The following is a 26,258-nucleotide window of genomic DNA, read 5'->3' as shown; positions in this document are numbered from 1 at the left end:
CACATCATCTTGCTGACCTTCCCACTTGCTAAATGTATTCTCAAGAAAATGAGATTAGTTTGGTGTGACTATTCTTCGTGAAGCTGTGATAGCTCATTGCATCTCCTTGTAGTTTCTAAAGCCCAGAGGTCACAAAGTCAAGTACTCATAAAGGCCAAACAGGTAATAAATGTTTGGATCAGAAGCTGGGTGTAGACTTTTTATTTTTTTTAATAAATAGAAAAAGACTCTCTGCCAATTGAACAAAATCCTTCTGTTAGTAAATTTCACCTGCCATTTAATAATTCCTCTGATGAATAGATTTACTGATTATTTGTATGAACTGAACTATTTCTCCATTTTGAAAATGATGCCTCAATGGGTATATCCCCTGCCACAGATTTGGAAGGGACCATAAATGACCCAGGCTTCCCTAGTGGCTCAGATAGTAAAGAATCTGCCTGCAATGGTGGAGACCCAGGTTCTATCCCTGGGTGGGGATGTTCCCCTAGAGAAGGGAATGCAACATACTCTTGCCTGGAGAATTCCATGGACAGAGGAATCCAGCAGGCTATACAGTCCATGGGTCACAAAGGGTCGGACATGACTGGGCAGCTAACACACAGGTACGCACACACAAATGTCCCAGTTCACCCCAACTCAATTTAAAAATTCCCTCTGCAATGTCTCTAATAAATGACTGTACTTTTAAAAGTATGTCTTCATCACATGAGGGTGGTCTCCCTACATCCTGATGCAGCTGCCACTATTCTGTCTTCCTTTTCTGTCTCAGGAAGAATGCCTTGTGCCCCTCACAGGTAGCTGAGCTACCTGTGTCCTTGGCCTCCTGCCCTGTGGTCTCTTCTGGGACCTCATGCCATCTGTTAGCTCATTTCTCTCTTATCTGTTACATTTCCCCTCCTCTGCCTCTTCTCCATCTGCTCACAACATGCTCAAATATTTTTAAACAATATTTTCTGTCATTCGACTCAGTGGCTTCCCAACTAAAGACACGTTTTATTCATTAGTAGAACCTCTGAAGCCAAACATGATTCAACCTCAACCTGCGTTTGTATCCAGCAAAGCCATTTCTCTTTATTGTATACACTATGCTCTCACCAAATTCATCCACTGACGAGACCTCATCTTTCCTTTGGACTGTGCTCGTCTCATTGCTTAGAATGCAGTTTCATCAACATTGTTTTCACTCTTCCCAGTTTTTGAAATCCTACCCATCTTTCATGAACCCAGCCTATCAGTCACCTCTTCCATTAAACCTGTTGAATTTTGTCTATGTCTCTGCCTTTACCACTTTCTATTTTTTTAGCTGCTATTATGCCCATGTCTTGTCTCAACTTCTCAGTGGAACTTGTTGAAAACTTACACTGTGTCCAGTATATCTTTATATCTTTAGGATCTAGCACAAGTGTTGGCATGTGCTGTGTACACAACAAATGCTTATTGACTGGTGGAAACTTGGTTCTGAGATTTATTACTAATGAGCAATCTAAGTGCTTTTCAGTGTTAGACTCAACTCCATACATATCAGGACAACACTCTTGAGATTTATGTAAACCAAGGTTTCTTCCTGTAAAACAGAAGAAGCTAGCCTTTATTTTTCATTTGACATGTTACAGATCCTGGACTAGGTTTTTTTTTTTTTCATAAATATTACATGCGTGTTATTCCTTTTTCACTGCTACAAAAATCCTGTTTGCTAGGTTTTTTTTTTAAGGTTGTTGTTCAGATGAAAAAGCAGGGGCTAAAAACAGTTATGTAAAGTATTACTTATTTCAGAACTGATAAGCCAGATCTATCCTTGGAAGTATCCTGGGAGAATAAGATTTGGGGATACATATAATAATGAGGAGAACATAAAATTGGATAAAGAGATGGCCAGGTCATTTTGGGTGCTGTTTTTACTCACTAGGTGGCTAAGGCAAGCCTCAAAAGTCAGGCTTTCCCATTTGCAAAACTGAGATTCCTTTATAATCATGCAAAGTATGTGTCCTCTATCTTACCTCCCTCCAAGAGATTAATGAGATGGTTTCCAAGGAACACTTTGATTTTTTTATGATAAAAGAAATAGATAAGTAAGAAGAGAAGCATTTCCTGCTTCTACTGAAGGTTTTAAAAAGGGTGCAAGCAGTCTTTTAAAAATTATCAAAGTAAAAGCTAGAAGAAGCAGCAGCCATCTACATTTAAAATCAAATGAACAATTAATGCAGAGCACCTAATGATCGTCTGTGTATTGTGCATTACAATTTTCTATGCACTTTTGCAGGTATTATCTCAGCTTTTGTAATTACTCTGTGTACAGCATAGACTAAGTACTTTTATTTTATTGTCTTTTTTTTTTTAAGATAAGAAAGGTAATACTCAGAGAAGCTGCAAGGCTTATTTGATGTGACTTGATTCACATGAAATAGTCCAGGGTTAAACCCAGGTTTCCTGGGTCCAGTTTCAGAGACCTTGCATCTTTGTAGTTCTGTTGATGTCAAAGCATCTAAACTGGACCATCCCCATTCTGTCCACATTCAGGGCTGAATTTACATTCTTCTTCCATGATAAAGCCTTCCTATATCTCTCTCACCTAAAACCAGTTCTACTGCTTCCAGATTTTTCATTGTCTTTAAGTAGATCCTAAACATCAGTGAAAACTCTTGTGAAAATTAACAGATCAATCTACTAGGTGGCTTCCTGGAAGCCTTTATACTAAGATGGGTTCCCTGTATTCACTTCATTTTTAAAATAAGCCCAAGTCCAGTCTCTGTTCTTCTTGATAGTTGCCATCATCCATTCCGTCCTCAGGCCTGAGCATCAGCACAGGAGCACTTGAGGGGTAGAAATGGTCTGTTCACGTTAGAATTAATGCCTAGAACAAAATCTTTTATATATTAGGTACTCAGTACAGATTTGGTAAATGAATGATGAGACTAATCAATGGATGCAGACAGGGTGAAAGGTTGAGGAAGTTTGGTAAGAGGGCCGGGAATAAAGGTTGGCACCTGCTAATGGAAGATCTGGGCTGCAAGGCTGAAGAGTTTGAAACTTGCCCAGCTGGCAACAATAGAATTACTGGAGCCAACAAATGTGTGGGTTTTTGTTTTTTTTTTTTCTGGCTTTTCTATTTCTAGGGCAGATTCCACTTTAGAATTCAGCCAACTATTTTGCCTTTTTTCTTCCCCCATTTTTTTCTCATCTTTTCAACTCCACTGGGACCTCCTCCCACTCGTGCCACATTGCCAGAGACGTGTGATATGTAAGACAGGCGGAAAAACCCAAGTGATTCGAGGAAGCCTGTTAAAAGCACTGATTTCTATGATGTCTCAGTTTGTTAACTAAATTGTAGGTTGTACCGCTTGGCCAGAGACAGCTGACAGGCAACCCCGCCTGAATAAGTAGCATCTCCAAAATGACACGTGCATTTTAGTTTCCTTACAGGCAGTGGGTATCGTTATTGCCTGGGTTATCACAGCAAATACGGTGATTATATGCATTCCTTGGGATGTGGGTTGACAGCATAGTTGGGCTGTGCTAAGGAATCCTGGCTGGTGATGTAAATGACAGCCAAGCTCTGGGCCCTTAGGATGGAGGCAGAAGTTTGTGATATAAATTTAAAGGTCCACAGGCCTCCTAAAACCTTACCAATTAGGATTGTTAATTTCTTTGCTTATAATTCATATTTACTTATTGATTAAAAATATATTTACTTGGCTGTGCCAGGTCTTAGTTGTGGCACTCGGGTCTTCATTCAGGCATACAGGCTCTTTAGTTGCAGCAAGTAGGATCCAGTTGCCTGACCAGCCATCAGACCCGGGCCCCCTGCATTGGGAATGCAGGGTCTTAGCCACTGGACCACCAGGGAAGCCCCATGTGTCATATGTAACATTTCTCTTTCTGATATTCTTTCTGGCACTGCAATGTCCAAAAGTCTAAGACATCAGCTACACGTTGCTAAGAATTTCAGTAATCAACAGAAGCAATGCTGGTTATCAACAGTGACCAAGGGAACATTTCATGGAAAGATGAGCTCAATAAAGGACAGAAATGGTATCGACCTAACAGAAGCAGAAGATACTAAGAAGAGATGGCAAGAATACACAGAAGAACTGTACAAAAAAGATCTTCATGACCCAGATAATCACAATGGTGTGAACACTCATCTAGAGCCAGACATCCTGGAATGTGAAGTCAAGTGGGCCTTAGAAAGCATCACTACGAACAAACCTAGTGGAGGTGATGGCATTCCAGTTGAGCTATTTCAAATCCTGAAAGATGATGCTGTGAAAGTGCTGCACTCAATATGCCAGCACATTTGGAAAACTCAGCAGTGGCCACAGGACTAGAAAAGGGCAGTTTTCATTCCAATCCCTAAGAAAGGCAATGCCAAAGAATGCTCAAACTACCACACAATTGCACTCATCTCACACGCTAGTAAAGGAATGCTCAAAATTCTCCAAGCCAGGCTTCAGCAATACATGAAACGTGAACTTCCCGATGTTCAAGCTGGTTTTAGAAAAGGCAGAGGAACCAGAGATCAAATTGCCAACATCTGCTGGATCATGGAAAAAGCAAGAGAGTTCCAGAAAAACATCTATTTCTGCTTTATTGACTATGCCAAAGCCTTTGACTGTGTGGATCACAATAAACTGTGGAAAATTCTGAAAGAGATGGGAATACCAGACCACCTGACCTACCTCTTGAGAAATCTGTATGCAGGTCAGGAAGCAACAGTTAGAACTGGACATGGAACAACAGACTGGTTCCAAATAGGTAAAGGAGTACGTCAAGGCTGTATATTGTCACCCTGCTTATTTAACTTCTATGCAGAGTACATCATGAGAAACGCTGGGCTGGAAGAAGCACAAGCTGGAATCAAGATTGCCAGAAGAAATATCAATAACCTCAGATATGCAAATGACATCACCCTTATGGCAGAAAGTGAAGAGGAACTAAAAAGCCTCTTGATGAAAGTGAAAGAGGAGAGTGAAAAAGTTGGCTTAAAGCTCAACATTCAGAAAACGAAGATCATGGCATCTGGTCCCATCACTCCATGGGAAATAGATGGGGAAACAGTGGAAACAGTGTCAGACTTTATTTTTGGGGGCTCCAAAATCACTGCAGATGGTGACTGCAGCCATGAAATTAAAAGATGCTTACTCCTTGGAAGAAAAGTTATGACCAACCTGGATAACATATTCAAAAACAGAGACATTACTTTGCCAGCAAAGGTCCGTCTAGTCAAGGCTATGGTTTTTCCTGTGGTCATGTATGGATGTGAGAGTAGGACTCTGAAGAAGGCTGAGCGCCAAAGAATTGATGCTTTTGAACTGTGGTGTTGGAGAAGACTCTTGAGAGTCTCTTGGACTGCAAGGAGATCCAACCAGTCCATTCTGAAGGAGATCAACCCTGGGATTTCTTTGGAAGGAATGATGCTAAAGCTGAAACTCCAGTACTTTGGACACCTCATGTGAAGAGTTGACTCACTGGAAAGACTTAGATGCTGGGAGGGATTGGGGGCAGGAGGAGAAGGGGACAACAAAGGATGAGATGGCTGGATGGCATCACTGACTCGATGGACGCGAGTCTGAGTGAACTCCGGGAGTTGGTGATGGTCAGGGAGGCCTGGCGGGCTGCGATTCATGGAGTCGTAAAGAGTCGGACATGACTGAGCTACTGAACTGATTATTTGAAGACAACTTCACCATGACCATAAAGTAAGCATTTCAAACCTCTAAACATATACCAACCTCCAAATAACAAGTCCTCTTTAGGTGCCTGAATATTGCCTCTCCAGCTTCCCTTATAGGGGCTTCCCAGCTGGTGCTCATAGTAAAGAACTCGCCTGCCAGTACAGGAGGTGCGGGTTCGAACCCTGGGTCAGGAAGATCCCCTGGAGGAGGGCATGGCAACCCACTCCAGTATTCTTGCCTGGAGAATCTCATGGACAGAGGAGCCTGGCAGGCTATGGTCCCTGGGGACATAGAGAGTCGGACACGACTGAAGTGACTTAGCAGCAGCTTCTCTTATGGGCTTCCCTAGTGGTTCAGTGGTAAAGAATCTGCCTGCCACTGCAGGAGACGTGGATTTGATCCCTGGGTCAGATCGATTCCATGAGAAGGAAATGACTACCCACTCCAGAATTCTTGCCTGGGATATCCCATGGACAGAGGAGCCTGGTGGGCTACAGTCCTTGGGGTCACTTAAAGTTGGATACAACTTAGCCACTAAGCAACAACAAAAGCTGCTCTTATGGGTCAGTCTTTATTGGTAGGGGCACCTGAAGAAAAGGTTCAGAAATAGAAAAGAGATGGTTGCCCCTTCTATGTAGATATTTGCGTGCGTGTGTGCTAAGTCGCTTCAGTCGTGTCCGACTTGGTGTGACCCTATGGACTGTAGTCTTCCAGGCTCCTGTGTCCATGGGATCCTCCAGGCAAGAATACTAGAGTGGGTTGCCATGCCCTCCTCCAGGGGATCTTCCCCACCAGGGATCAACATGTCTTTTTCATCTCCTGCATTTCATCCCTATCAGGTGGGTTCTTTAGCACAAGTGCCGTCTGGGAAGCCCCATGTGCATGTATATATGAGGCAATTCTCTGTCCTGGAAAGAAAATTTAGGGGTGACACTTCTTGTACCTTCTCTGCAATTCCTCATTTAGTGGTGGGATTGGATGAAGGGTCTGCACATATCTGGTGAGACCCCTTCCTTGTTTCTGTTCAGAGAGCTTTTTTATCCCTGTGCTGAGTGCACACAGGCCCAAGCCAGTTTCATCTTTGCAGGAGGCAATGGAAAAGAGAAGAGGGCAAGGAATATGAGTAGGAAGTCTGGTGTAAGGCCAGGCCTGATTCTCGTCCCAGACCAGTTCCCACATTCAGCTTTACAAGAAATGAAGTTGGCTGTCCTTTAGGCTGGGTCTATTCCTCAATTGACTTGGAATTCAGAATACAGACGGCTATGATTTATTGCCCACTTAATCCTCAACATGGGAGAGTAGCGATTCTGTTTTTCTAGCTGTTACATTGCAATGAACATTTTTTTTTTAATTTGGCAAGTGTGTTATATAACTTAATTTTTTTCTTCAGATCATGGTCTGCTCAAAATTAAATGGTTGTTCTAGAGCAGCGGCCTACATTAAATTTTTCTCGATGGTTATAGTCATGCTGATATATGAACTCACAGAACTAAAAGTGTGTTTGCATAAAATTTATATGTACCTTTCTATACTGGATGGTCTGCTCTTAGGCAACTTTCAACAGTGCATTTTATTATCATTATCTTTGCTGGTATTTATTAATCCTGCTGTTCATTGGCTAAGTGTACATTTCCTACTGGTGTGTCTCTAAGTCAAGGTGAAGGTAGCTACCATATTTCAGAGCTCAAAAGGAAGTCTATTTTGTTTAAATCGGATCTTCTTATGAGGCTGCCTAACAGTGATAGATTTTGTTGTTGTGCTTCAGTTCATGAAAAGTGCATTAAAACCTTGAGCTGAGCCATCTCTCTGAAGCAGCAGTTGGGTCATTACAATTTGGCAGGCACTTCATATGTGTGTGTGATTTTATGATCGAGCCTGCTTAATTCATCCCAACCCTTCAAAGGGGAAGAAAAAAAAAAAAAACAAAAAAACAATTCCTAGAGTATCTTCTGTTGTACGCTAGCTGCCTGCATAGATTGTTTTGTTTTATCCTCATAACAAGCTTTTATGGTAGGTAATATTTTCTCAACATTAAAGATGAGAAAATTGAAGCTTAGAAAATCTAAACAATTTGGTCAAATAAGTGATAGAATTAAGATCCAAAGCCAAACCTGTCTTTCTCATAAGTATGTGGGACTTCCCTGGTGATCCAGTGGTTAAGAATCTGCCTGCCAAAGCAGAAGACACCAGTTCAATCCCTGATCCAGGAAATCCCACATGCCACAGGCAGCTAAGCCTGCACATTCTAGAGCCTGTGCTCCACAGCAAAAGAAGCCCACACACTGCGAGTAGAGAGTTGACCCCACCCCGCTCACTGCAACTAGAGAAAGCCTGCAAGGGGCAACAGAGAGCCCATGCATCACATCAAAGACCCAATCCAGAGCAGCCAAAAATAAATAAATATATATATTAAAAAAAAATAATGTGACTATTATGATTCATTAGGTGTTAAAAAACCAGAAACATCTACAAAGGGCAGACTGATCATTTAAGTGATTAAAATGGAATGGGGTATAAGAAAAAAATGCACTTCCTCTTATTTTTCTTGAATCCCATGGTTCTTGATATGTCTTTTGTTGAGGTTCAGAGACGTTGCTAGTCATGAGATGATATCTTATAGAAAAACCTGAACGAATTTTTTGGTCAACCCTATAACTCCCTTTCATCTTTACAGTGCAAAACTAGTGATAATGGCAACCTACACTCAGATTTCTCATCTAATAGTCAAGAGAGGGTGGGAGAGACTATTCATTGGGCGACTTGTGCCTTTCTCCTCTGCCTTCCCAGGTGGCTCAGTAGTAAAGAATCTGCCTGCCAATGCAGAAGTTGAGAGAGATGTGGGTTCAATCCCTGTGTTGGGAAGATCCCCTAGAGACGGAAATGGCAAGCCCCTTCATTACTCTTGCCTGGAGAATCCCATGGACAGAGGAGCCTGGCAGGATACAGTCCATGGGGTCACAAAGAGTCAGACAGGACTGAGCATGCACGCCTTCTTCCTGCAATCAGTTCTGGCCTTTAATCATGTTTTAGAAATGTTATCCCAGTGTTGCTTTCAACGATTGTAGGAATCTATTTTTGAGACACCTTCTGACTTTTAAATGTTGAAAACTAAGGTGCATTTTAAAAGTCACTATGAGTACCTCCCTTTAAAAATAAAACAGTATACATCTCAGGGCTTGGTCTACTTTATAGATTGTTTGTAACTTCTGTTTTACACAGCACTACTAATAAGCTTTTTTTGGAGAAAAATAATCAATGGAGAAAAATCAAACCTGAACACAGCTTTCATTACTCTTCCAAGACGTATACCCTGCCAGGTTCAATGCGTGCATGCACTCACAGTCTCGTCCAACTCTCTGCAACCCCATGGACTGTAGCCCGCCAAGCTCCCCTGTCCATGGGATTATCCAGGCAAGAACACTGGAGTTCAATTTGTCCCTCTGGGAGTAGACGTTTGACTGCAGGTCCTTTCTGCCCTGCGCCAGAGTGGAGAGGAGACCTGTGTGCCATGGATGCTTTCTGCCCTGCGCCAGAGTAGAGAGGAGACCTGTGTGCCATGGATGCTTTCTGCCCTGCGCCAGAGTGGAGAGGAGACCTGTGTGCCACGGATGCTTGGTTTTAGATGCCCTGAGTGCATGTTTCTGTGGATGATCCTGGTTGTCTGGTGAGCACAGGTGGAATGGCTTATTGGCAGTCATCCTTTGGCAACTGAATCAGAAATTCATCCTGCTGTCTGTTAAGGAAGGTGTTTCTCCTTGTAGCTAGCTTTCTAAGGTGTTGACCTCAGGTATTTGCCTGCAGAAAGTTTCTTAAACTCAGTACAAAGTAGAATGGCAAGAAAGACATCTATGTTTGGGGGTTTAGGGAGCTATTTTTCTGTTCTTTCAGATGAGGCTTGGCAGGTGGCTTTGGTCACACTCATCTAATTCCTTCTCTGTCTCCCTATTACTTCCTTCCCTCTTCTAAGTTTTTACTTTCCTCTGACGTTAATCACTGCCTTAAATGACTCAAAGGTGTCACTGAACAGAGATACGACTAGTTAGCAACAGTAAGATAACTGCTGACTGCTGAAACACGGGTGCTCTAGCATAACTTGGTTGGTGTCTACTCTGATGGACCCTGAGCTTCTGGGCCAAGGTCAAGTATAACGACAGCACAAACCATTGTCCTTTTAAACAGCTAACATTTTCCTGCTAGAAGAGAAATGTCGGTGGCAGAAAGCTGGGGAATCAACAGCAGGGCACACTTGGGGAATAAAGGATTTTATTTAGATTTATTTTGAGTCTATAGTTTTCCATAAATGTAATTGAGCCATTATCCAGGAAACATTTGCTGGGGAGTCTGGGGAGGGCCCTTTGGGCAAGAAAGAAAACATTCTCCAATATTTAGCATGCTTATGAACCTTAAACATGCTTTATTTTTGCTTGGATATGTTGAGCCCTGAAGTCTATCTTAACATGCAAAGGTTTGTGTCTCAGCAACATTACTGAAGTTTTAGCTGGTTGATATTCTCAAGTGTTTTGTTTTGGTTTTTTTTTGCCTAGTATTGCCTATTTTTCTCTATCTCAGACTGAATTTCATTTTCATTCCAATAGTATCAACCTTCTAAACCTCTGCCATTCCTCCTTCATCATTTTTATTACTTAAATGTGTCTGGTCTAACCCCACATTTTCCCCATCATTGGCCTGACTCCCTACTAAATAAGGTGGCATTTTCTGTCCTGAGGACACACAGTAAATCCTCTACTGCCAGTCACCTGGCGATCTGTCAAGGACTGACTTGAGATGTCTATTTTTATTCCTTCTGTTTTAATTTAGAGAATCGTTTGCTTGTTTCTCCTTTATATTTATCCCCACCTGTTTTGTAACGAGGAGCTTTTTGTTTTCAGTGCCCCATAATTTTCAAGTCGCTATCACAAACATCTCTCTCTGTCTACCTTCATCACTGCCTGAGAGCTCAGTGATGCCAACCCTGTCTTACACCCGAGGAAACTACGCCCAGGGTACTTGTGACCTGTCCCACGAGTTGCGTTCAGTGAACAACTAGAACTGAGACCCATGTCTACTGACTCCCACACTAATGCCTTTTTACAATATCATGGTGGGGTTTACACTCTTCTTAAGATTCTAGATGTTTTTATTTATTTTAAAATTTTTTATTGGATGATGATTGCTTTTCGCTGCTGTGATGGTTTCTGCCAAACATCGACATGAATCAGCCCTAGGTATACCTTGTCCCCTCCCTCTTGAACCTCCCTCCCCTCTCCCACCCCATCCCACCCTCTAGGTTGTCTCAGAGCACTGGGTTGACCCCCTGGGCCACACAGCAAATTCCCACTGCCCATCTCTTTCACGCTTCCCTGGTGGCTCAGAGGGTAAAGTGTCTGCATGCAATGCAGGAGACCTGGGTTCGATCCCTGGGTTGGGAAGTTCCCCTGGAGAAGGAAATGGCAACCCACTCCAGTATCCTTGCCTGGAGAATCCCATGGATGGAAGAGCCTGGTGGGCTACAGTCCATGGAGTCTCAAAGAGTCGGACACGACTGAGCGAGCTCACTTCACTTCGCTATGTATGTTTCCATACCACTCCCTCAACTCGTCCCACCCTCCCTTCCCCGACTGTGTCCGCAAGCCTGTTCTTTATGTCTGTGTCTCCACTGCCGCCCTGTAAATAGGTTCATCAGTACCGTATGACCCAATAATCTGCTACTGCGCATGTACCCTGAGAAAACCATAACTGCAAGAGGTGCTTGTACACCAGTGTTCGTTGCAGCACTTTTTACAATAGCTAGAACATGGAAGCAACCTAGATGTCTCTCGACAGATGAATGGATACAGAAATTGTGGTACATACACACAACGAAATATTACTTAGCTATAAGAAAGAATGCATTTGAGTCAGTCCTAATGAGGGGGATGGACCTAGAGCTTATGGCACAGAGTGAAGTAAGTCAGAAGGAAAGACAGATATTGTATATTAATACACGTGTATGGAATCTAGAAAAATGGTACTGAGTTTACACTCTTAAGGGCTTAATCATGCTAAATGTATTCTTTAGCTTCTGATGGGTCTGACAAAGTGCCCTGTCTAGAGTGTATAATCAGTAGATACTTGACTGCAAGTCCTCTGTGAGTTGACTCAGACTTATGCACCATTGACTTGGAGAAATAAAGGTATCATTTTAAAAATGTTACTATGTGTAAAGATCCTCAATTTGGAAAGTCTAGTGCAAATTAACCGTGGATGGAGATTATAGTACAGCTCACTGAAAGGTGGTCCTAGACAACTGTGATGAGGGAACAGGCCCCCAAGGGCAGAGCTTGGCTGTTACACTGACCAGCAGTCACTGTTTTGAGGAGCAGAGGAGAAGGCAGGAAAACACAGAGTCTCCTGAAAGTCTGGACTCTTGGATGTTTCAATGGCTAAAATGTTATTTCATGAGAATCAAATAGTTCAAGGAACTGGGAATGGTATGGAGTCATATCCATCCCTAGGACTTTTGTTTGAATCTAATTCAAATTAAAAAAAAATCAAAGTGGATTGAGGACCACGGTAATGGATTACTAAACGTCTCACCTCCAGGTCTATGGAGGAAGTTCTTCTTGGGCTGCATAGGCTTGTTGGCAGTTATCCTGGATACTGTTTTAGTAGGCTGTGTGAAATAAGTTAATGCCCACAGTCCCCTAAGTCATTGTCATAGGTCACGTTTTCAAAAGCACTCAAAGCAAAATCATAGCAAAAGTTGCAAAGCAATAAATGGACCATGGATGGAGATGTTACACTCAAGTGTTACTTGCTGAGAAATGCAAAGATGCTTTACCCACTGTGTTAGGTGCTCAGCTGAACATTTATCAGTCTATATGGAGAAAGATATAAATGTGTCTTCTACCCTCATGATGCTCATGATGTAACTGGGAAAAAGAACTGTTCCATTAAGAACAAGTTGGAATGAATCAATGCAAACAATAAGCTCTATTGTTGAGTAGATACTGGAGGGATTATGGGATGACTAGTTAAAGATGGCTCTGGGATAGCACGCGTGCAGGATATTATTTAGCCCTGTAAGTCTTTGTCCACTGGCTAGGAACACTGGACTCTCTGGCAGAGGGAAGTCTCTTCTCCATGTCAGAAAGGATACCTCATTCAGTGTTGGTGTGAGCCAGCCTAGGAGATCTGTTCTGCCTCTGAGTTACTGAATAAGTGATCCCGAATGATCAAGCTGTTCATTCTCTGGAGCTCATGTTGACCATAGATCAGCCTGATCATGAGAATCCACAGCTTGTGCTGAGTTTTATGTGTGATAGATTCACATTTCTAAGAAGGCTTGTAGGAAGTAAAGTCCCAAGCATTGCCCTGACTTTCAGGGGCCATCCAGGGGCATGATAAAAGCTTGTCTACAGCTGCTTTTTGATGTATACAGAGAGGCCTGGGTTCTCCTGAATCAGCACCCCTTTACTTAAAATATGAAGAAGAGGGTCCGAAAAACTAGCTTTGGGCTACATTAAGTTTTAAGGTCTTGCTTCAACACACACATGTGCACACGCTCTGTGGGCGTGCACACACACACAACCTCTATTTCCCTAGCAATGTGTTCCTTAAACTTTTGGATGCAAACATTTAGCATCTCTATATCAGTGGACAAAATTGTAGCACACTCATAAAGGAGAGAATAAGGAATGTTTGTGCCCTTTAGATTCCATAATAGAAATACTTCTTCATATTGTGCATGGATTTATTATAAACTCCGTGGATAATTTATGTATTTGAAGCTGTGGTTAGCTCCCGGGTGGCTCACAGTGCATGCCAGATCATAGACGAACAACAACTTCCTAGTATCTCAGGGGTATTTCTCCCACTCGGGTGAGATGTATTCACTTTACAGCTTGCTAGCAAGACTAAATTCAAGTAAAGTAAGATAAGGAGATGTGCTCTCTAATTATTCTATCAAAGGATCATGCAGCTTTGAAATAATTCTCAATGCTGCTATGTTGGATGCTTTTCCAAAGGCATGAGTCATCTCCCTGTGACACGTTTTCAAGTCTCACATTTGGGTGACTTTCACTCATCTCACCCGGGGCCCAGGGAAAGTGTTCTTTTTTTCATACTTTTGCTGGGACACCCGGATTACTTTCCCCGACAGTGACTTTGAAACCAGCTTGGAGGCCAGAAAGCCTGCCTTCTTATTTGCTCCAGCTTGTTTAAATTTCCCTTTTTGTTTTTTTTTTTGCTTCCCTCTCTGCTTTTATTATGGCCAATGAGGGTAGGTCAGAATGAACCTTTTGAATTAGAAATACTGATAAGATCCCAAAGAGACTGTTACAGTGGTGATCGTTGACAAAGAGGAGGATCATAAACCATCACTTGGATGAAATACCAAGCTGTAACACTATCTCCAGGACACACACACACCACTGTCCCTGAGCGCAGACAGGCCCTGCTGATATATTACAGTCTGCTGGCCATTTTGTTTACGATAACTAGCAAAGGAAAAATGAGTCTCTATTGCAGTGTGTTCGTTCCAAGATGACACCGTCGATTCTCCTTGCAGGTAAACCAAGAGAGCTCCGTGGATCACCATTTATCACTCAAGGGACTCAGGTGTCTTGCAGATGCATGGGAGCCCTGGAGACTGAGCTATTCATTGGGCTGCAATGATATTCTCTTCTTTCATTCCGTCTAATGGATTAAACTCAAGTCCTGGCATCAGAGTGATATGTGTTGGCTTTTAGAGTCCCGAGCCTTTAGCATGTACATGATTCACTCCACAGAACCAGACACATTTTCAGAAGGAAAATGTCATATCATTATAATTTTAATAACTTTTACAACTCTGCTCCATCTCCTCCATTACCAGCCTCTTCTAGGCACCATCAGCTTTTGCCAGCAGCCTCAAATTTATTTCTCTGTATCCACAGCTGCCTACCTTCAAACAGTTATGTTGAATTGATTGTAGTATCTAAACTACCCTTAATGGGTCTGAAATAGATTAGTCTATGCCTCAATTGGATGGATTTTTATATATTTCATCTTATTAGAAATGTGCTCTGTTTGTCAGTAATAGTTGAGTGAGCCAGTGGAGGCTCCCCGTTTGATCCTCCCACTAACGTTTGAGTTATTCTGAACATGTTAACCTAAACTATTGGTCAAAAACTAAAGTAAAAAAATCATAACTAGCTGTCCATTGTGCAAGATTTCACAATGGGGGTCAGCAGACTTTTCTGTTGCAACTGCTCAGCTCTGCTGTTGTGTTGCTGCAGCAGGCAAAGACCACATAGAAACGAATGAGCACAGCTGTGTCCCAATAAAACTTTATTTACATGAACAGGCAACAGCCAGATTTGGCCCATAGCTGCTGGTCTTTACTTCAGACCACTCTGCCTCCTGAATCTTCTACATACCCACTCTCCAAAGGCATCATAAAAAAATACAGTCATCTACGTTGTATTTTCTGATAATCCCAAAGGTAATAAATCTCTCAGTTCTGAAAAGTGTACACTATTTTTTTTATTTTCCTCTTCAGCTACAAAATGGTATAGGGTTGAGCCTGGGAATTGATCTATGGAAATGACTGAGAATGCTTTATTTATGAAACCAAGAATTCTTGGTTGGGGTTTATTGTTCACCTAGGTCCACTCTCCTCAAAGCCATAATGTTAACTGTCTATCACTTGAAAGATAGGCAGATAGAGCACTTTAAAGAATCTATGAAGGTTTCCTTACCATCACAAAATAGGTCTTGAAAGGTTGTGAGCTGTTTACCAGTCTTGCTTTTCTATGGGAGCTAGAATATCGAGTTCCAGGACACAGAGTTTTTCCTTTAAAGCCCTCTTAGAACTGATTATAACTCTTCATGGAAACTGACCAGAAAGACCTAGCCTGTAGTGAAGGGTCAAGGGACTAAAAGGGATTGGGGATGATCAGTTAATGCCATTGTACCCAGGGATGGCATAGAGGCTTTCCCGGGGGTAGTAGCAGCGAGTGTCTGCAAGAGCAGACAGAGAACACGGAACGCAGGACGTGTGTCCTAGGCCTCCCATTCCCCGGCTCTGTGAGCTCGCATTGCCAATTTACGTCTATAAAAAGGGCACTGGAATAGACCATAGAGGAGGAGTAAGTCAGATTATCCCCTCGTACTCATGGCTTATCCTGTGCTCTGAGGGCCAGCCAGTTTTATACAAAATAAGTAAAACTTCACCCGTGCACAGGCATGCACTCACGGACACGTGTGGGCTGTGTGTATGTGTGCATGCATACATACCACATAGTAGTAGTATTGTGGGAAATCAACCTGATCATACATATATAAAAGCTTGTAGATCAGTTTCTGGCAGGCAGTACATGCTCTATGGATGTGTGTTGTGTGGCTGAAGTTTTGTACTTCCCACTGCAGAGTTTCCAACAGCGACGCTATTCCTAGTATAGGACAGGAATTTTCTTGGTTATGCATTGCTAGATATTGAACATTTCTGGCCTGTACCCCCGAGATTCCATTAGCACCCCACCTCCAGTTTTAACAAGCAGAAGTATCTCCAGGCATTGCCAAATGTCCCTGCCACAAAAATCACCCACTCTACCCCAATTGAAACCACTGCCCCTAGTGGAACCAAGACATTCATGTAAGAATTGATCCCCAGACTTGAGCTAGTGTCTGAATCACCTGGAGAGCCTTTGAAGATGCAAACTGCTGGGCCCCACTCTGAAGTTACCACTTCACAGTCTGGTTTTGGATCCAAGAATTGGCATTTCTAATAAGTTCCTAAGCAATGCTGATGCTACAGGTCCCAGGACCACACTGTGTACGTGTATAGGGAAGATGTCAGATATTCTGGAAGCATTCATGGTGATTTAAGTGCTGCTTCGTCATTTTGAGGATTTTGCTGTTACTGTGAGCACAGAGCTTAAGGTCTCTTTATTAAGGCCGTTGGGTGGTTCCTCACAGCTGTGGCAGAGATTTGGAGGAGAAACAAGGCATTTATAGGAGATGTTCAGTCTGTACTGGGTTTCACTCAGCACTGCCCTGCCAGCTGTCACCTGAATCCTGCCAGGAGACTGCTCCAGGCCCTGGTGCAACATGGAGGCTCCTACGGAAATGAACTTCAATTTTTGCTTTATAGTCAGACTTAACTACCAAACCAGGCAGTGTGACATGGGGGTCTGTGGATCCACAGTGCATGTTCAGAGTGGTTTGAAGGACATGATGACTCAGGATGCTGGTGTGTGACCAGTGACTGCCTTTGCCCTGGATCTGACTTGCATCTTATTTACTTGCACCAACTGCCTTATCCTTCCTTGATTTCCCCTCTTCAGGTCAGAGTTCCTTTTGTCCTGAGCTGTCATCCAGGCTTGCCCTCTCTTTCTTTCTTTTTTTTTTTTTCTTATTTGCTGGGAGTTAGAGAAGGAGCTGTCTTGAGCTATTTATCAGTCTTATCTCTCTTGGCCCTCTGTTAGTATTTTGGTCTGTGGATCTAATCCACTTTAATTGATTGACCTCATGCAACAAGACATCAGCAAAACAACAGGAGCAAGCACAGCTGTAGCCGGGGGAGAAGGTGGATGCAATTTTCCTGGGTGGGTACAAAGGTCGTAGAGACTCGTGCAGATTTAGGAAAATAGAATTTATTTCCAAGCCGTTTAACGTGAATTTTCTAGGGACAATCTGTACAGATGCTGGAGCTGATGATCTCGAATGGAAGACTGTCATTTCAGATACACTGAACTATCCTACAGGGCATGTCCAAAAGCCTCTGACTCACCCATCATCTGTCGTACTGTTTCTCACCCAGTTATCCTCACGCTCTTTACTCTTATTGCCATCTACACCCCCACTGTTAACATTATGCTTATAGCATCCTTCGTGCAGCACATCATAATCTGCCAAGGTTTCATTCATTTCTCTCAAGTACCATCTAACACAGGCATTAGTATTATTGTTGTCTGTGTAATGCTGTTCTCATTTTTCATAGAGACAGCTGAGACCTCTTGCAGATCAGCTGGACCCCAAAGATGCAGAGCCTTGACAGGGCTTGGGTCTTCTGCTTCTAAATCATAAAGGCTTCTGGGACCCAGAACACACCTTCTCTTCGTCCCTCCCTGCCCTTCCTGCCACACAGCCACATGTAAACTCCTCGAAGGAAGAAGACTGGGTCTTGTCATGGAATGTTAATTGGAGTTCAAACCATCTCCAGCTACACAGTTTGGAACCTTGTCTTTTGAGTGATTCCTGATAGGTTTATTCTCCATCTTGGACTTATCAAGAGAGACCTGATCTTGAATCCCTTCATAGCACATGGCTTTGTACACCAGAAGTGCACACTAATGGCTTATTATCTCACAGTTATCCTGGGTCTAGAACAAGGAGACTATAATATTGAAAGGATGGACTTACAGTCTTCACTGAAAGATAATTAATAGTGACAAGAACCCATGAGTGCTCTACTAAATGCAGGGTGTTTTATCCTAGTGAACTTGAATAAAAACCTCCCTCAGTCAAAATTATCTGACAAATCAAGTAAATTGTGGCTTATCCTTTTGTATTTCCCTGGTGGCTCAGATGATAAAGAATCTGCCTGCCATGTGGGAGACCTGGGTTCGATCCCTGGGTTGGGAAGATCCCCTGGAGAAGGGAATGGCTACTCACTCCAGTATTCTTGCCTGGAAAATTCCGTGGACAGAGGAGCCTGGTGGGCTACAGTCCATGGGGTCACAAAGAGTCAGATACGACTGAGTGACTAACACTTCTTGTATTTTTAGATTGTGTATATAAAGCATAATGAGACTATATGTTTTGCCTAAGATGCATTGCAAATAAAAATTCTCAATATAGATAACCAATTCTCTGCATCATCCTATACTGTTCAAATCCTAGTTAGCTTCCCATGGTGTAGAAGCTTATTAGCACAATTTTTTTTTTCTATCATGACCACACATCCTAATTCATTATTCATTCATTCATCCATTAATTTAGCCAGCATTTACTGAGTACCTGTTAGGATCCCTACATTTGAAATGCATGCAAGTACTTTAGGCAGACAGATCAGGCAGGTTATACAGATGTAAAGTGTATAATACGTAATGTATATACTGTCATATATATATAACTCAGTTGCAACATGTAATACATATAATGGAAACATAACAAGTTGAAAAATCCATGGGTTATAAAGTCAGAAAGACCTGTATTCTAATATTAAATGTGTTTCTTAGCAGTTGTGTGAATTCTCAAATCTCTGAATCTTCATCTTTTTAACCTATAAAATTTGGAGGGTAATTGTGAGAATTTGAAAATTATTCTATTAAAATTATTTGCCGAGCACATAGTTCATCATCCAGATAGCCTGGGTTATGTTGCCATAACAAACAGCTTCACATTCTTGCTGGCACACAGGAGCAAAGCTTTGTTTCTTGAATGCTCCATGTCTGTCACATTGTGGCTTGTTGTCATCCTCACTCAAGGACCCAGACTGACAAAGAAGCTACTACCAGGAATTTGCTGGGTGCAGGGAAAGTGTTAGTCACTCAGTCGTGTCCGACTCTTTGCAACCCCATGGACTATAGTCTGGCCCACCAGGCTCCTCTGTCCATGGAGTTTTCCAGGCAAGAATACTGGAGTAGGTAGCCATCCCCTTCTCCAGGGGATCTTCCCAACCCAGGGATCAAACCTAGGTCTCCTGCATCTCAGGCAGATTCTGAGTCACCTGGGAAGCCCTTCTTCGGAGCAAATGGGAGAACTCTGGCAGGTCTCACATCAGCAATTAATTGGATGGTTCAGGGTGTTATTGGCCAACAACACCTGATTTCATTGGCCAACACTTGATTTCATTGGCCAGCACCTGATTTCATTGGCTAACACCTGATTTCATTGGCCAACACCTGATTTCATTGGCCAACACCTGATTTCATTGGCCAACACTGGTCCATTGGCCCTACTATCACAGAGGACCCAGAATTTCTCCTCCTATGAGCCCCTGGTGGAGGAGAGCTACCGCTGTAGTAAACAGTGCCATGGTCCACTTTATTAACTAGAACCCGAATTCTGAAATGAGTGTGGTGGACCTCAGTGTCTGACCCTGAGGGCTCACATACGTGTTGTTATCATGTGTGACCACCTAACACTGAACTCACAAATTCCATGTGAAGCCAGAAGGTGAGATGTTGAGAACCACTTTCTTTGTATATCATCATGGCATATGTTTGAGGGCCCCAGTTCTGTTTCTTTCACCTGCGGTTTTCCAAAATAGCAGCCGGTGCATTCCGCCTTCCTCTGGGGCACTCTGGAATGAATGAAGAGATCTCCTTCAAGGAGACCTTTATTCCTGAGGATTTTTCTTGCCCATGTGCATTTCTGCTCCTGAAATCTGACTCAAGTATTGTAGCCTCTCTAGGGTCTTCTCCATAGCAGTAACTGTGATTTGGTTGATGAGGGATCAGAAAGCTGGAGCTGGACTAATTTGAGGAACCAGGTGGGCTCATAAAGAGTCATTACTGATGAAGAATGGCTTACTGACAGTGTAAAGACAGCTGTTTTCTATACTGTTCAGTTTTTTCCTGAATGCACTTGAGGATTCTTTGGTAATGTGTTCTGATTTACCACTTGTCTTTGTATTTAATATCAAGGAGGAACATAGATTGAAATGATTGCCTTGGTAGCAACTTTAGTGGTGAAGGGTGTGGAGTTATTAAAATTTATAGTCATGCTGTTTTTTTGCAGCTACACTTTGCTTATCTTGGAGAGGCTTATAAAAGGGACCAAGGAACGTGGAGAGAGAGACACTACCAAACTGTGGTAGAAAATCAACTGTGCAAATCTTGTTTTTTTACTGTTCTATTTGCTAAAATTTACATTTATTTCTGGGCTTTGCTGATAGCTCAGATTTTAAAGAATCCACCTGCAATGTGAGAGACCTGGGTTCGATCCCCAGGTTGGGAAGATACCCTGGAGGAGGGCATGGCAATCCACTCCAGTATTCTTGCCTGGAGAATCCCCATGGATGGAAGAGCCTGGTGGGCTAGAGTCCATGGGGTCACAAAGAGTCGGACACGACTAAGCACAGCACATCACATTGATTTCTACAATATTCCTTAATAACAATGTTGCCAGACCAATCAGTCCTCGGCTTGTGCCTCTACATTCAGCTACAGTCATGAGGGGAAAGAAAGAGAAAAGGCAACTGACATTTATGGAGCGCCCAGTGTATACTCCGGAGAAGGCAATGGCAATCCACTTCAGTACTCTTGCCTGGAAAATCCCATGGACAGAGGAGCCTGATGGGCTGCGGTCCATGGGGTTGCTAAGAGTCGGCACGACTGAGCGACTTCACTTTCACTTTTTGCTTGCATGCGTTGGAGAAGGAAATGGCAACCCACTCCAGTGTTTTTGCCTGGAGAATCCCAGGGACGGCAGAGCCTGGTGGGCTGCCACCTATGGGACGTCTCTGCTGTCGCAGAGTCAGACACGACAGAAGCAACTTAGCAGCAGTAGCAGCAGCAGTGTATACTTAGCCATATATCATGTGCTTCACACACATGTATATGTATATTCTTCTAAAATCCTCCATTCGTCCCTTTACAGAAGAAATATCAGAAGTTAAACAACCTGCCCAGCTCATATATTTAAAGTCAGTGGTATTGTTTGAACCAAGAGATGCTAAAAGATGTGTTTATCATATTGAACCAACTAGTTTCTCTAGTAATCACAGACTGTTTTAAATGGTCAAATGATTGGATGGTTCATTCTCCTGTTCTCGTGTATCTCATATGTGTGTATAATATTTTATTCTTTATGAAGTATTATCATATTAATCTTGTCATTTCAGTTATGAAATCGTGACTATCGTGACATTCGTGATTATCATATTAATCATGTTATAACAGTCCTCCAAAGTATATAAAGCTGGTCTCCTGTCCCCATTATATCTTATTAAGATGTGGGTTCAGAAAAGTTAAATAACTTGCCCAAGGTTAGTCAGGGTTGACTCCAAAGCCAGTGTTTTTTATCCTTCACATCTTCTCTTTTCTGGACACCTGTGCCAGCAGAGTTTATTTTCATGGCAGCTGAGCGTGATGGATTCAAGCCTGGGCAACTGTATGGGTATTTGCCACCAAGCTTGTAATGAACTGAGACAAAGCAGTTAGCCACAGACTATTATGCCACTGTGGTCCCAAGACAAATGACGAGGGGGTTGCAGTAATGAAATCTTATTCCTGTGAGGGAAGAGACCACATCTGAGGTCCAGGCCAGCCACATTCACCACTGCAGGAAACAATGAAACGTGGGTGAGGGTCTCCCCTGACAGGGGCAACACTCGAGCAGGATTAAGAAGCCATCTCCGAAACAGTGATTGCAATGGCAAACGTGTGGTGCCTAAGATAAGGACCAAATATTTATTACGGCAGAGATTAAATCTTTTCTTTGCCTGAATCTATTATGGATCTTGCAGAAAAGCTGCCCAAGTGAACATATCTCGCTCATCAGACCACTCAGTGAGCCAGAACTGTACTTTGCCACTGCTGTGGCTGAAAAGCTGCAGAAGGCTGGTTTCAAGGTCTCCTCTCTCCCCCTAAAACTGTTCTCCATCCCTGATTAATTAGTGACTCTGAGGGGAATTGAATCATCAACCGTCCGTTCCACGCATCCAGGATTTATACAGTGGTTTTTTATAGAAGATCAGTGGTGCAATCAACAGCCCACATGGGTGGGCAGTGGAGTGATGGTATCTGCAGTCATGGTTTCTTAACTCCCCTAGTCCTTCAGTTCTGCTAAAAAGGTTATTGTTATGGAGGAGGAAATGGCAACCCACTCCAGGATCTTGCCTTGGAGAATCCCATGAACAGAGGGGTCTGGCAGCCTACAGACACGACTGAGGTGACTTAGCAAGACGCAGGTTGTTATAACCTTGCTTGTTTAGGCTTGGGGATGATTAGGTACCAACACACACACACACACACACACACACACACACACACACACATACCCTTAGAAGTTCATGCCAACTCTTTAAGTAAGAAAAAGCAGAAAAGTCATGTTGTCGTGTCTACATTCCCAGAGAATTAAGGAGAAAGAAGAAAACGGATCACAATACTATGCATTATGGGCATGAAAGATGCAAAGGAAGCCTTCATCAGGTTCATTTACGCATGCATCCTGTTTTAATAGTAGGTACTTTGTTTATTGCTGGAGATACAGAGATAGGAAGGCGAAGCATAGCTGAGAGCACACTGACACAATACACAGGGACTTAAGAAATCTTGTTTCTTAAAAATGTAAGAAAATGAGTATGTTTAGTCTCCATCTGGGGAGGCAACTAAATTACTTCTCCCAGAGAACAGAACATGGAAATTGCAGACATCGTTTACATCGCGTGCTGCGCTCTCAGGGCATGAAGGAAGCAGTGATGTTTCTAAGTATCCCTGCATGCTGAAAGCAGTCTAGATTCCTGCTTTTGAAGATTAAGAGTCCTAGGTCCTTATTCATTCTTTCATTGGGCACAAGATGTGTTCACATACTAAAGGAAAATTGGCTAGTTGAGGAAAGCCTGTCTTCTGGGAAAATAAGTGATGTGTGGCAAAGCACACAGAAACCAGTACCTAAAATCTCACCAGAACTCTTACTAAGTGTGTGTGTGTGTGTGTGTGTGTGCGTGCGTGCACACTAAAATCTCACCAGAACTCTTACTGTGTGTGTGTGTGTCTGTGTGTGTGCGTGCGTGTGTGTGTGCACGTGCGCACGTGTGTTTAATTACTCAGTCTTGTCTGACTCTTTGCAACCTCGTGAACTGTAGCCTTCCAGACTCCTCTGGCCATGACATTCTCCAGACAAGAATACTGGAGTGGGTCCCTTCTCCAGGGGATCTTCCTGACCCCGAGATCGAGCCCAGGTCTCCTGCATTGCAGGCAGATTCTTTATTGTCTGAGCCACAGAGGAAGCCCCAGCTTTGTGTATAGTGAGTGCTTAATAAATAGTGTATTTACGTATTGAATGAACCAAATTAATAAACTTGAGATTCAGTGAAATCTCTGCTATGTCTTGGTTTATGTGGATTCTGGACTTCTTTTCCAATATTCTTCTCCACCCTTTATTCCTTCTCTTCCTCCTTCTTCTTGAATATAAAGAAATAGAGCATAGCAGAGACTAGGGGAGCAAATATTGTGATTCAGTCTTGTAGAACATCAGAATTGCAGCTAAATTTTATTATTTTTGAAAGTCCAACTGTTTAACCAATAAGCCAGACAACTGGAGAAATGGAGAAAGATGTCTCCTGACACCCTGCGTGCTGGTACATTCATAGAGGTGGCAGGAGACTGATTATATCTGATCAATGCTGTATGTCATCTTCTGAATAGTAATTCCAACTCTTAGTCATAACCAATTATTGGAGGAGAAGAGTAAGACTTTAACAGCACTATTATTTACATGTCCGTGTTTCTAGGCACTTCCCAGGGTTTGGATAATGTCACCACCACCGCCAGCATCACCATCATCATCACCTTCATTGCCCTAATGTTACCCTTCTGGAATTCACTGTGTCTCCCTTCTAGAAGTCTGTGTTAGGGCCACAGAGGTTCTCTTCTGCTGTGTAACATAAAGTTGTAGCAGTGACTATTACCTCCCTCTTTGGATTAACCTTAGGAATAGGGCTACAAGCGTAGGAAGAGTGCCAGCATCTGACTCAGGAAACCCCAGCTCAGTTCCAGCTGCCTCCCCTGAGGATATATTTTCCAAATTCTTTCAACCTGCAGAATGTGTCACCAGGAGTAAACCTACAGTGGCGCCTTCTATGGAATTGGCTCTTAACCATTGTGTGCACCTCCTCTGGGTCTTGATTGTCCCCCAAAGTGCTGCAGCCTTGTATTTCCCTTTTAAATCCTAAATCTGAATTGTGAGGGAACCTACAATTCAGTGTCTGATTAGCCTTTTCTCAAAAGCAGGCCAAATTCGTCTCCCAGAACCTTGCAGTGTCCTTACTCACTTGCTCGGTAGTTCTGTGGTTCCAGCTTTGATATCTGTTGAGGGCAATCAAATGATGTAACCTGTGCAGTGCAGCCTCTGAGAGCAATTTGGGTGGTTTTGTACCTTTGGCTTTTATGTTCGGGATGAAAGCCCATGGAGAAATGTAGGATACTATTATTAACTTCAAGCTGACAGCTCTCTCTGGGGTACCTACAGATTCATTGTTAGTTTCAGGATCAACTTGAAAGGGAGAAGGCCTTGCAGTTGGTGGTGACTTGCCTTTTGTTTCTCTTTATTGTAGGAACAGGGGAAGATCGGCGTTGTCTTCAATATTGGCACAGTTGACATCTCCATCAAAGAGGAGAGGACTCCGGTGAACGATGGCAAATACCACGTGGTGCGCTTCACCAGGAACGGCGGCAATGCCACACTGCAGGTGGACAACTGGCCGGTGAACGAGCACTATCCCACAGGTACATGCTTGACCCTCGATGACCAGGCTCTCGTTTTTTCTCCCATTTTGCCTCCAACTGGAGACTTTCTCACGACTGTCACCAGATCATGAAAACACTGAACATTAAGCACACATCATTTTTTTTTTTTTTTTGGATGAGAAGCTAAGTTATTGAATATTTTTTTAGGACTGGGTTCAGGATAGGAGCTTCTGGAGACTTCCCAACTATGCACTGAATACTTCTTTAGTCTGAGTGCCTGACTGGCTCATACCAAATACAATGACTATGGATTTGCTGGGGCACTGCAAATGATGAGTAATGGGGGTAAGGGCTATCATCTCTAGTATAAGCGAGTATACAATTCTCGTGGAATAATCAGTGTGATTATTGATTAATGGTTGTGGCACCATTTGGTCAGGTGTGGTTGAACATACAGATGGCCAGAGATGGCAAACAGACTGTAAAAAGAAATTTACTAAACTTGAGGAGCATCAAACTTCAGGGTGGAATTTCATTCATTTGGCTGACTTTGCCCTTATTTTTTTTTCTTCTCTCTCACTTATACTAGCCTACCTTGATTTTCAGAGATCAGTCCTAACAGGTATTTTAATAGCAGGCATGCTGGTGTGAGAGGGAGAGGGGTTCATCAATTGTTTAAATTTTATAGTCAAGGTGAGTTCACCAGCAAACTCCCAGGGCCAGATGGCCGAATCAAGGGCAGTGGGAAGGAAGGCTGCCTTCTTTAGAAAGACTGTTCAAATAATCCCTTAGCTTTCCCTCTTATCTTTCACTTCTCCCGAGAGCCTGAATGCTGATGATACACATGCCCAGAATGGGAGGAAAAATTATTTGGCTAAAGACTGTTGCTTCATCATTGCGTTATCAGCTAGTGGATACAAGAGAATAGCTCAGAATATTGAACTTGTCACTAATGGGGGCATGTATGTGACGCCTGACTCTTTCTCTCCTACACTCCAAATAGCCCATGATTTTCTCACTGTTATCACTTTCTTTTTAGTGAGGTGGGCCGAGGGATGAGGAAGCCAGAAGCACCTTTCCAGAAGTGTAAGAACCATTTAGCTAATAATCATCACACATGAGAGACATATGTAAAGTACATTTGCCTATTTGTGGCCTAAGAATGTCACATTACTTGAAGGCTGGGATTACTTTTTTTCATGCC

General features: G+C 42.8%; 1 protein-coding gene across 8 annotated transcripts in view; it reads left to right on the top strand.

Annotated features, from left to right (window-relative positions):
- NRXN3 (neurexin 3) overlaps positions 1–26,258 on the top strand; it is a 1,763,013-nt gene that overhangs the window by 1,528,422 nt on the left and 208,333 nt on the right. For all 8 annotated transcript variants that reach the window (XM_068964453.1, XM_068964455.1, XM_068964456.1 and 5 more), the window contains one exon: positions 24,922–25,093. In XM_068964453.1, coding sequence (XP_068820554.1) covers positions 24,922–25,093 — 172 coding nt within the window. The remainder of the gene's footprint in view (positions 1–24,921; positions 25,094–26,258) is intronic.

Source organism: Capricornis sumatraensis, chromosome 2, assembly GCF_032405125.1.
Source record: "Capricornis sumatraensis isolate serow.1 chromosome 2, serow.2, whole genome shotgun sequence".
In the NCBI taxonomy this organism is placed as follows: domain Eukaryota; kingdom Metazoa; phylum Chordata; class Mammalia; order Artiodactyla; family Bovidae; genus Capricornis; species Capricornis sumatraensis.
This window is presented reverse-complemented; position numbering and strand designations above follow the sequence as displayed.